The 12,500-nt window shown below is 46.2% G+C and overlaps 1 protein-coding gene across 1 annotated transcript in view; it reads left to right on the forward strand.

Annotated features, from left to right (window-relative positions):
- dync1i1a (dynein cytoplasmic 1 intermediate chain 1a) overlaps nucleotides 1-12,500 on the forward strand; it is a gene marked incomplete at both ends in the record, with an annotated part of 29,874 nt that overhangs the window by 16,262 nt on the left and 1,112 nt on the right. Inside the window, 4 exons of the mRNA XM_084327084.1 lie at nucleotides 3,855-3,881; nucleotides 4,177-4,218; nucleotides 7,633-7,692; nucleotides 9,447-9,562. Coding sequence (XP_084183210.1) covers nucleotides 3,855-3,881; nucleotides 4,177-4,218; nucleotides 7,633-7,692; nucleotides 9,447-9,562 — 245 coding nt within the window. The remainder of the gene's footprint in view (nucleotides 1-3,854; nucleotides 3,882-4,176; nucleotides 4,219-7,632; nucleotides 7,693-9,446; nucleotides 9,563-12,500) is intronic.

Raw genomic sequence — 12,500 nt, forward strand, 5'->3', positions numbered from 1 at the left:
GGTATCAAGTCAAGTGCTCCTTTATTAATCCCCCTTGGGGAAGTTCAAGTATCATAGCAGCATGGAGGGGGGGGGGGGTATAGGCAGGATAGGTAGTAGTAATAATAATATATATATATATTTTTTCCTTTTTGCTTTGAACTACTATAGTGAAATATTTTGCACTGTTGTCGCATTTATCTTGTTGAAATCCTCCCACAGGTTATTTTTACTACCACACATTTAATTGAGACCCTTTATTTGTTTATTATTTCAATTTAGCTGGAAATACATTGCTACATCATTCAGTAACATTTGCAGAGCCTTATAACAAAAACATTATTACGGTCACCATTGTGACCAGTGGGATTAATCAACAAATTTGATAATTTATTTTTTCTATTTCTTTGAACATTGCACATGTTAAAAGCCATTTTTTTACTCAAAATGTGAGTATTACCAAGTCAACTTGTGTTCTTAAAACAATGACAATAAATATAGTTTTATTAGGTTGAAATAATGTGGTTGTGTACTTATTTTTTCTGTTAACTTATTATGGATTGAAAACTGAAAACCTTAATGCACAATAACTGAACTCAATATTTTTAAGTTCTGGTAACTTATTATTATTTATTTTTTTTACAGTGTAGTCTTGCGATCAATCAAAACTTATTTACACGATATACCTCACATTCACCCTCCATTCACATCCTGGTGTTCTCCATTAGGCCTGTAGGTGGAGCTATGACAGCACACGTACAGTACACACACCGATGGTGTGTGATGTGTCCAAAAATGAATGGGCAAATGTGAATGAAATGGTCCACACTGTATGCAGCTGTTTGTCTGCATTGCACCCCCCCCCCCCCAACTCAGATTTAGGGTTGATACAACCATCATAATAATATTGTTAATAATAACAATAACAATAATGATGTAATAATGTAAAAATTATCATTAAAAATACCTGATTATGAGAAAATCTTTTACGATGCATGGAATATTGTTGAGGCTGAGGCACACTAGTTACAACTATATTTCAAACAGGCACTCCATGTCAAAAAGGTTGCTGACCCCTGGTATATATGGTCCAAACCGTATCGTAATGCACTGCACCAGAGTCCATGCAGTGTTTATTATTAAGAGTCGGACGGTCCTAACAGTTCTCAGGTTCACCAGCCGTTAGCTCTCCATGCAGCCATTGGCAACAGTTAGTTCCAACGTCCCATAACCGCTACTGTACTAGTTACACCTTGTCAGGACTATACTTTGAGTGATGCTAAAGAATGTGCCTTTGACACCGTGTTCTCTCTCTCTTTGTTTTGTTCCTGTGTGGACGGGACCACAGATACAGGTAAGGATCAGTGTGGTTCGTGTTATGGTGTCTTGTGTGGTGTTTTCATTTGTCACGTCATTCCATGCTTCGGTGACCACGTGACAAGTTCACAAAGCTTCTCAAATCTGATCTAGAGTCAGCTTACCGGCCGTTTGTCTGCTAGCTTGAATAAGGTCATGGAGACTTTAACCCTTTCACTACCACAAGTCAAGTCAAGTCAAGTCAAGAGTTTTATTTTGTCACGGCATACAAGTATACAATGAAATGCGGGTGAAAACCTGGCAGTGAAAGGGTTAACCTTCTGTAGTGTGGTAGTGAAAGGGTTACCCCTTTGTAGCGGCATAGTGAAAGGGTTAAGTGCTCCTGGTCACTGACCCCAGATCAGAACTAAGTACTCTGGGTTTGCTTTGTGAATTTGGGCCCCTTACCTCAATGTTACCTTTAACATTAATCTTAAGATTTACTGTACACAAATATTGAGAGCTTTGGCAAATTAACATCTGCGATAAAAATATTTATACACCATCTGTTTGACCTGTTTTGATAAGATGATTGTTTTCAGTCTGTTCACCTCATTCATCATTCTTATTGCAGTAAAATGGGATTGTCAAGAAAGAAATATCGATACTTGGCGCGCCATTGTATCGATATAATATCGGCAGGCAAAATATCGCAATTTATCTTCACCCCACCTCTAGTATAAGGAGGCATATTTCATTTCCCAGATTGATTACGTGTGCAAATATTTCCGTAGTGATAAGATAAGATAAGATATTCCCTTATCTTATCTTGGGGATCCTTTGGTTACTAGCTACTAGGATCCTAGGTGAGCTACTCAAAACAGTAGAAGCCCAGGACGGACATAAACAACTTTAAAGCAAAGGCAGTTAATCCAACGAGCGCAAGGCGACATGAAATGCTTCCAGTGTAGCTGAGCTGTGATTTCTGCAGCCCCCCCCCCCACCCCCCCCCTTCTGCTGCCTTCACGGGCATCCCACTGCCAAGTGCTGACGGGCTCTCGTGTCACAAGCGCTTAAGGCCACCCGTAGCCTCCCTTCCCCTGCGCACCAGAGATATCAGCATAGCAACGGCGCTCTCTTCAATTAAAGGTGCTGTAAGTGGTATTTATTTTTGTTAAAAATGAATGGTCTACATGTTAAAATAATAGCTCTACATTCCAACAGCCATCACTGATGTAGAGTGTCTGGTCAGTAACATGGGTCTCCCAGTCCCTCCTGCTCTGCAGTAAACAGCCATCACTGATATAGAGTGTCTGGTCAGTAACATGGGTCTCCCAGTCATATCATATCAGTGATGTCTGTTTACTGCAGAGTGGAGGGACTGGGAGACCCATGTTACTGACCAGACACTCTATATCAGTGATGTCTGTTTACTGCAGAGCGGAGGGACTGGGAGACCCATGTTACTGACCAGACACTCTATATCAGTGATGACTGTTTACTGCAGAGTGGAGGGACTGGGAGACCCATGTTACTGACCAGACACTCTATATCAGTGATGTCTGTTTACTGCAGAGTAGAGGGACTGGGAGACCCATGTTACTGACCAGACACTCTATATCAGTGATGTCTGTTTACTGCAGAGTAGAGGGACTGGGAGGCCCATGTTACTGACCAGACACTCTATATCAGTGATGACTGTTTACTGCAGAGTGGAGGGACTGGGAGACCCATGTTACTGACCAGACACTCTATATCAGTGATGGCTGTTTACTGCAGAGTGGAGGGACTGGGAGACCCATGTTACTGACCAGACACTCTATATCAGTGATGGCTGTTTACTGCAGAGTGGAGGGACTGGGAGACCCATGTTACTGACCAGACACTCTATATCAGTGATGACTGTTTACTGCAGAGTGGAGGGACTGGGAGACCCATGTTACTGACCAGACACTCTATATCAGTGATGACTGTTTACTGCAGAGTGGAGGGACTGGGAGACCCATGTTACTGACCAGACACTCTATATCAGTGATGGCTGTTTACTGCAGAGCAGAGGGACTGGGAGACCCATGTTACTGACCAGACACTCTATATCAGTGATGGCTGTTTACTGCAGAGTGGAGGGACTGGGAGACCCATGTTACTGACCAGACACTCTATATCAGTGATGTCTGTTTACTGCAGAGTGGAGGGACTGGGAGACCCATGTTACTGACCAGACACTCTACACCTGTGATGGCTGTGAGAATGTAGAGCTGTTTAACATTTATTTGAACAGAAAATATACCACCTACAGCAGCTTTAAAAGATGAAAAGTGGTCATCAACATCCAAACGCTTCCCATTCGCTACTCCCAGTGACACCTCCTCACAGCGGAGGTCAGAGGTCAACGTGTGAGCGGCGATGCCCTCAGCGGGGCATCAGAGATGTGTTGTTGTTTATTGTGGGAACGGCCAGGGGGTGGACTTGGGGGCAGAAGGACTTCGTAAGAAACCCCCCCGAGTTGGCAGAATGAGATGTCATCGTGTTTTAAGAATTCTCATTTCCTTTTTTATTTCATTTTATTTTTTTTAAAGCTTTTACCAATTGGAGTTTACAATTTGGTGAGTTAGCTAGTTCCCCCAAAAAACATCCCTGGAATGCCAAAATGATCCCCCAAATCCACCCTGGAGTTATGGCATGTGGTTATGAGCTGCTCCATCTGTGGCTGTGTGTCTGTGTGTCTGTGTGTCTGTGTGTCTGTGTGTCTGTGTGTCTGTGTGTCTGTGTGTCTGTGTGGCTGTGTGTCTGTGTGTCTGTGTGTCTGTGTGTCTGTGTGGCTGTGTGTCTGTGTGTCTGTGTGTCTGTGTGTCTGTGTGTCTGTGTGTCTGTGTGTCTGTGTGTCTGTGTCCCTCATAGGTCAGGTTTGTCTAAAAACAAGTCACAAGCACAGAGTGACAGGTAAGCGTCTCCACCTCAAACCCAGCAATAATGCCCCCCCCCCCCTCCAACCCCCCCCCCCCCCCCTCCAACCCCCCCCACCCTCCAGCCCCTCCCCCGCTGAGCTTGCCTGAGACAGGAAGGCACCTGCAGTGTGATTTCTGTCTCCCGCTTTTATATAAAAAGCAACATTGCATGGTGCCCCGCCCCTTCTGTGCCTTAACCCTCTCACTGCCACACGACAAAGGGTTAATCCTTTCACTACCACAGTGAAAGGGTTAGCCTTCTGTAGTGTGGCAGTGAAAGGGTTAACGATTAAAGCACTGACTTGGAATAAAGCTCTCTGTTGTTGCGAGTTTCCCCTTAATGGTCCCCCCCCCTCCACCCCCCCCCACCAAATATTAAAGGTAGAATCAACGAGTAACGCTGTCCAGCGGTGGTCTCCAGGTGAACGAAGAGCCCCGCCTGGCATCGCACTTATATCCAGTGTGTAAACTGTAGGGCTGACCCCTATTAATCGATTAGTCGACTAATCGGTCGAAAGGGGCCGTAGTCGACTAGCCAACCTTAGTCGAATATAAAAAAAAAAAAAAAAAAAAAAAAAAATTATTATTTTTATTTTTTTTTTATTCTTTCCAAAAGAAAAGAGGCCTAGAAGCGTGGCTAACGCTAATGGCACGCATACCAGAGGCTAACTGCCTACGAAAACAGGCACAGAGGCACTGAAAGAGGATTTCACCCATCTAATGAACACACTAGACTAGACAAATATCAAGATGTATCCATCAGTGGACCAATTGCATGCTTTTGCACAGAGGACAAGAAGCCTTCAGTCGACTCCTTCAGACATTAAGCACAACCCACAGCCCAAATGAAAAAAAAGAGAGATTAAAAAAAAAAAATATTATACTTTTTTTTTTTTAGTCGACCAATAGTCGACTAACGGCACATTTTGGCCAATCCTAGTCGACCATCCAAATCCTTAGTCGGGGACAGCCCTAGTAAACTGTAAACAAAGTGCAACACCAAGAGGCCAAACAGTGGCTCAGGAGGTAGAAACGGTCGTCTGGTAGACGGGAAGGTTCGATTCCCACTCGTCCAGGTGCACAGCCTGTCGAAGTGTCTTTGAGCAAGGCACCCAACCCCTATATTACTATGTTACCATTGACTACTGTAAAGTGCTCGTTGTCTTGTCAACAAAACATAATATGAAACGGTAGCCAAAGTAACAAAAAGAGGTTCAATTATAATTACCATGGTTTTTTAACTGAAGGGACAACATAAAAATGACGACAAACAAACCACAGGACTGTGCAGACAGGATCAGCCCCCACACACAGGGGGGGACAGAACGGTTATACACGAGGGGATGCTTATAGCTTATCCGCAACAGTAAGTTACTTCCGGGGTAGGCCTGATTGGCCCCGACAGGCACGTGACGCGCAACTTTCTCTGCCGCGCGGCACGCTCCGCGGAGCGGAGCGGCAGAGCTTGCGGAATTACGTAACCGTCCAAATCCGCATTGACTTTCATTCGGCGCTTCAGCTCACCTGGCAGAGCAGCGGTCCTGCGATCCTGCGGTCCGTTGTTGACGAGTTCGAATCCCATCAAATCTTTTTTTTTTAACGTGATTTTCTTTTTTAACGTGTATTCTTTCGCCGGTTAAGGTTTGGCATGGTTAAGGTTAAGGTTAAGGTTAGGCATTGTTTCGGAGTTGGTTAAGGTTAGAAAGGTTAAGTTTAGGCGCTGTTAAGGAGCTGGTTAAGGTTAGAGTTTGTGTTAGAGAATGGCAATAGACAGCCTATTTCCGCGCGACAGCTCTCAGCAGCCTCGTTGCGCGTCCTGAGTTTGCCGCGTCACGTGCCTGTCGGGGCCAATCAGGCCTACCCGGAAGTAACTTACTGTTGCGGAACAGTTACAGGCCGAGGGTATGACGAGACAAGAAACACCTGGGCTGATTACAGATGGATGCACCTGGGAGGGAAACGACAAAGAACTACAAGACCAGGACAGGGGACTACAACAACCAGACATCACACATCACACTGGGGAACACCTGATCAGGGTACAAACACACCCACACGACACGTAATGTTCACCCTAACTGCTCCCGATGAGCAGGTTGGCACCTTGCGTGGTTGCCTCCGCCGTCGGTGGGTAAATGTGTGAATGTGAGGAACAAAAACTGCACTATATATATATATATATATACATTTACCATTTACCAAGAGGGGCTAGAGGCCTAGAGGCCCCGTCACTGTTTTGACGGCATTACAGATTCTACCTTTAACCCTTTCACTGCCACACGACAGAAGGTTAGCCCTTTACTATCACACAACCGACAAATGCGGAGCTAATGATGGAGCATCGCCGTTCTGTATTGTCACAGTGAAAGGGTTAACCGGCTGTCGTGTGGCAGTGAAAGGGTTAAGCAAAGCGAGCGGCGGGAATGTGTGGAAGGACGGAGCAGCGACCCAACGTGTTCTCGCCGCGCGGCGGTGAAAGGGTGGTCGTGTCGGTGGAGGAGACGCAGGGCTGTTACATGGGGTTCATTATGCAGAACGTGTGATCGCGGCGGGACGCGCCCGGTGTCTGATGTCAACACATTCCCGGTTTTCATCAATGTTGTATGATTCGGCGCAGGCCGGCGGCGTGTGAAGCGTTACCGCGGTCCACATGTGCTCCTCCGCGCCCCCCCCCCCCCCCCCCCCGCGCCGTCACACGATCACCAGGCGTTGGGGTGGATTTACACGCCGTGGGTTCGAGGAGACCATGTTCAATAACGCCTCCCAACGTTTTCACATGGCTTCCCATCATGTAATCATACGCCATCTTGACGTACATTTCGAGGTCGTCGGGGTTAAATGTCGTTTCTCCATATAGGCAGCGATCAAAGCTTTTTTTTCCCTACTTTTCAACATTATACCGTATTATATGTGAGGTCTTCAAATTGTTCTCTCATGACCCGTCTGTCGTCCCCCCCCCCCCCCCCCCCCCCCACGAGCGGATCACTTGATCCTCTTCCAGGAATCTATCAGGATTAGATGAACCGTCTATGAATATAACCAGCGCACTTATTGTGGCCATTATGAGTTATATACGTGAACGTGTCCCTGATGTAAAGGCCTTCTACGTCCTCCTGTCTAATCTAATGTCAGTTGTTGCATGTAATCCAATGGGACTTCCTGTGTGAAGCTATTCTTGGTATGATCTGTGTGTACCGGGATGTGTGGCTGTGTGTGTGTGTGTGCGTGCGTGTGTGTGTGTGTGTGCGTGTGCTAATCAGTGTGTTAATATGTGTGTGTGTGTGTGTGTGTCTGCCAATGCATATTATTCCTTGTATTCCTGGTTTGTGTGTGTGTGTGTGTGTGTGTGTGTGTGTGTGTAACCATGTTTGTCTTCTCCCTCCTTTGCTCCCCCTGCTGGTGACATCAGGACACTGCAGTGGGACACAGACCCTTCTGTGCTGCAGCTCCAGGCAGAAGCAGAGCTTGGGTACGACGAACCCTCCCTCCTCTCCTTTCTCCTCTCCTCTCCTCTCCTCTCCTCTCCTCTCCTCTCCTCTCCTCTCCTCTCCTCTCCTCTCCTCTCCTCTCCTCTCCTCTCCTCTCTCCTCTCTCCTCTCTCCTCTCCTTCCTCCTCTCCTCCCTTCTCTCCCCCCTCTCCTCTCTCCTATCTCCCCTCCTCTCCTTCCTCCTCTCCTCTCTCCTCCCTCATCTCCTTCTCTCCTCTCCTTCCTCCTCCCTCCTCTCCTCTCTCCTCCACTCCCTCCTCTCTCATTCCTCCTCTCATTCCTCCTATCCTCCCTCCTCTCCTCTCCTCCCTCATCTCCTCTCTCCTCTCCCTCCTTTCCTCTCCTATCATCCCTCCTTTCCTCTCCTCTCCTTCCTCATATCCTCCCTCCTATCCTCTCCTCTCTCCTCTCTCCTCCCTCCTCTCCTCTCCTCTCTCCTCCCTCCTCTCCATCCTCTTCTCTCTCCTCTCCTCTCTCCTCCCTCCTCTCCTTTCTCCTCTCTCCCCTCTCCTTCCTCCTCTCGTCTTCTCTCCTCCCTCCTCTCCTTCCTCTCCTTTCTCTTCTTCTCCTCTGCTCTCTCCTCCCTTGTCTCCTCCCTCTTCTCCTCTCTCCTCTCTCCTCCACTCCCTCCTCCACTCTCTCCTCTTAATTTTTTTTAATAATATATATTTAAATATATTTGTTACATTCTTATAATTTAAGTCTGTGTAGAGAATGTCCTCATGGTCATATGGACCTCATGTCTCTGTACAGAATGTCCTCATGTTCATATGGACCTCATGTCTCTGTAGAGAATGTCCTCATGTTCATATGGACCTCATGTCTCTGTAGAGAATGTCCTCATGGTCATATGGACCTCATGTCTCTGTAGAGAATGTCCTCATGGTCATATGGACCTCATGTCTCTGTACAGAATGTCCTCATGGTCATATGGACCTCATGTCTCTGTAGAGGATGTCCTCCTGTTCATATGGACCTCATGTCTCTGTAGAGAATGTCCTCATGGTCATATGGACCTCATGTCTCTGTAGAGAATGTCCTCATGTTCATATGGACCTCATGTCTCTGTAGAGAATGTCCTCATGTTCATATGGACCTCATGTCTCTGTAGAGAATGTCCTCATGGTCATATGGACCTCATGTCTCTGTAGAGAATGTCCTCCTGTTCATATGGACCTCATGTCTCTGTAGAGAATGTCCTCATGTTCATACAGACCTCATGTCTCTGTAGAGAATGTCCTCATGGTCATATGGACCTCATGTCTCTGTAGAGAATGTCCTCATGTTCATACGGACCTCATGTCTCTGTAGAGAATGTCCTCATGGTCATATGGACCTCATGTCTCTGTAGAGGATGTCCTCCAGGCTCATCATATGGACCTCATCATGTCTCTGTAGAGAATGTCCTCATGGTCATATGGACCTCATGTCTCTGTAGAGGATGTCCTCATGGTCATATGGACCTCATGTCTCTGTAGAGGATGTCCTCCAGGCTCATATGGACCTCATGTCTCTGTAGAGGATGTCCTCCAGGCTCATACGGACCTCATGTCTCTGTAGAGGATGTCCTCCAGGCTCATATGGACCTCATGTCTCTGTAGAGAATGTCCTCGTGGTCATATGGACCTCATCATGTCTCTGTAGAGAATGTCCTCCAGGCTCATATGGACCTCATGTCTCTGTAGAGGATGTCCTCCAGGCTCATATGGACCTCATCATGTCTCTCTGTCTCCAGGCGCAGGACACACCGACTGGAGGCGTCAAAGATCACCCAGGTGGACTTCCTGCCCAAAGAGGTGGTGGCCTACTGCAAGGAGACCCAGACGCCGCTCACTGCCCACCTGTCTGAGGGTCAGCACCTGTGTGTGTGTGTGTGTGTGTGTGTGTGTGTGTGTGTGTTGCTGATATCGTGTGTGTGTGTTGCTGATAGTGTGTGTGTGTTGCTGATGTGTGTGTGTGTTGCTGATGTGTGTGTGTGTGTGTTGCTGATGTGTTTGTGTGTTGCTGATATCGTGTTTGTGTGTTGCTGATAGCGGTGTGTGTGTGTTGCTGATAGCGTGTGTGTGTTGCTGATGTGTGTGTGTGTTGCTGATGTGTGTGTGTGTGTGTTGCTGATGTGTGTGTGTGTTTGTGTGTTGCTGATATCGTGTGTGTGTGTTGCTGATAGTGTGTGTGTGTTGCTGATAGCGTGTGTGTGTTGCTGATGTGTGTGTGTGTTGCTGATGTGTGTGTGTGTGTGTTGCTGATGTGTGTGTGTGTTTGTGTGTTGCTGATATCGTGTGTGTGTGTTGCTGATGTGTGTGTGTGTGTGTTGCTGATAGTGTTTGTGTGTGTGTGTTGCTGATGGCGTGTGTGTGTGTTGCTGATAGTGTGTGTGTGTGTGTGTTGCTGATAGTGTGTGTGTGTGTTGCTGATAGTGTGTGTGTGTTGCTGATAGCATGTGTGTGTGTTGCTGATGTGTGTGTGTGTGTGTTGCTGATGTGTGTGTGTGTGTGTGTTGCTGATGTGTGTGTGTGTGTGTTGCTGATAGTGTGTGTGTGTTGCTGATAGTGTGTGTGTGTTGCTGATATCATGTGTGTGTGTGTTGCTGATAGTGTGTGTGTGTGTTGCTGATAGTGTGTGTGTGTGTGTGTGTGTTGCTGATGTGTGTGTGTGTGTGTTGCTGATGTGTGTGTGTGTGTTGCTGATGTGTGTGTGTGTGTGTGTTGCTGATGTGTGTGTGTGTGTTGCTGATAGTGTGTGTGTGTGTGTGTTGCTGATAGTGTGTGTGTGTGTGTGTGTGTGTTGCTGATAGCATGTCTGTGTGTATGTTGCTGATAGTGTGTGTGTGTGTGTGTGTTGCTGATAGTGTGTGTGTGTGTGTTGCTGATAGTGTGTGTGTGTGTGTGTTGCTGATAGTGTGTGTGTGTGTGTGTGTTGCTGATAGCGTGTCTGTGTGTATGTTGCTGATAGTGTGTGTGTGTGTGTTGCTGATAGTGTGTGTGTGTGTGTGTGTGTTGCTGATAGTGTGTGTGTGTGTTGCTGATAGTGTGTGTGTGTGTGTGTGTGTGTGTGTGTGTGTGTGTGTGTGTGTGTTGCTGATAGCGTGTCTGTGTGTATGCTGCTGGTGTGTGTGTGTGTGCTGGCTTGTGCATACACTATGTGTTTTATACTGAGTGTTTAGCATCATTCTGTACAGCGTTCCACCCCTGCATACTGCTATATAGACACTCTTTATTAAGACACAACATCACACCCTGCATACTGCTCTATAGACACTCTTTATTAAGACACAACATGACAACATCACACCCTGCATACTGCTCTATAAACACTCTTTAAGACACAACATGACAACAGCACTGTGCTCTGAAAGCCATTATTTCCAAAGGCTATTTCAACGATCTCCTCTCTCTGTGCAGGAAGATGCCATCTGTGACTCCAGTGGTATTATTTACTCTCTCCACACGGCACCAGTACAAGATACCAGGCTGAGCTTTCTTCTCTTTTGCCGCTGTGTGGTCGATTGCCCCCGGCTTTCTGATCCACTCTCTGTAAACCTGGAGGCATTTAAAGCCATTTGACCAACACTGGCCTTCATATCCAGAGGGAGAGGGAGGGAGAGAGATAGAGAGAGAGAGGGAGAGGGAGAGAGAGAGAGAGGGAAAGAGAGAGAGAGAGAGAGATAGAGAGAGGGAGAGAGAGAGAGAGAGAGATCTGTCAGTGTGTCTTCAATCATAGACATAAGTGGATACAGATTGACACATGGGGGGAAACCCAAGATGATTCCTGACTGACATTCAACCGTTGTTTCTCTGTGTGTGTCTGTGTGTGTGTGTGTGCGTGTGTGCGTCTGTGTGTGCGTGTGCATGGTGAACGCATGCACGGTGTCTGTTGTGATTGAAGTTGTGTTGGTGAACTGGGCCCTGAGACTTTGCTTTTACTGATCGGTTAGAGAAGAACTCTTAGCGCTCAATTCTGATTTATTGCTCAGATCTTGTTGTTTGGCTGTTCACATTATTTTTTTTTTTAAATGCGGCCTATATCAGATTCCAGTGTGAACCGGTCACGCTCCATAACTGACCCTCATGCGTAATAACACAGATGGGCGTGGTGGTGGACGCTGAAGTCACAGTGTATGGTTTCATTTATAAGTTGCAGTGGAGGCCAACTTCATTTGACAAGCCGCCCCGACGAGTGACCTTGTTTCAGCACCAGGCGCTGTCCACCCACTTTATTCATGTTGAGCAAGCGCTACTAATATTATTGCACCTCGCTGCCTATACGGGTTATTCACTCTCAACATGGATCAAACAAAGTATCATAAGCATTCTTTAGGTGGTGGTAGTTTCTCTGTTTGGACATTATATCTTAAATATATAACCTAGCTTATAGTCTTGTCTGATATATTATATAAAAAAAGAAAAATCATATCATCTCAAAATAATCTGACGGGCCAGATATTATTGCTGGCGGGCCAATTTTGGGCCAATATTGCCGACCACTGATCTAGAGTGACATAAAAGTCACATGAATTCTGAATGAATTCAGAATGAGGTCACATTGCAAAAAGTGAACGTGAAAGAAAATGAAAGTGGCCCAAATCAGAATTTAAAAGCTCAGATTCCATGTGATTTGTAAAAAGAATCACTAGCAGTCTGAACGTAGCTTAAGAGTCTCTTACTTGTGCTTATACAGTATATATATAGTATGTATTACCTACACATCCTACTAAATGAATGACTCACAACATCTTCTCCAGTACAAAGTCATGCGTTACAGAGTAGCCTTGATTTTCTTTATTATTATT

Source organism: Notolepis coatsorum (assembly GCF_963971535.1).
Source record: "Notolepis coatsorum genome assembly, chromosome: 13".
Classification (NCBI taxonomy): domain Eukaryota; kingdom Metazoa; phylum Chordata; class Actinopteri; order Aulopiformes; family Paralepididae; genus Notolepis; species Notolepis coatsorum.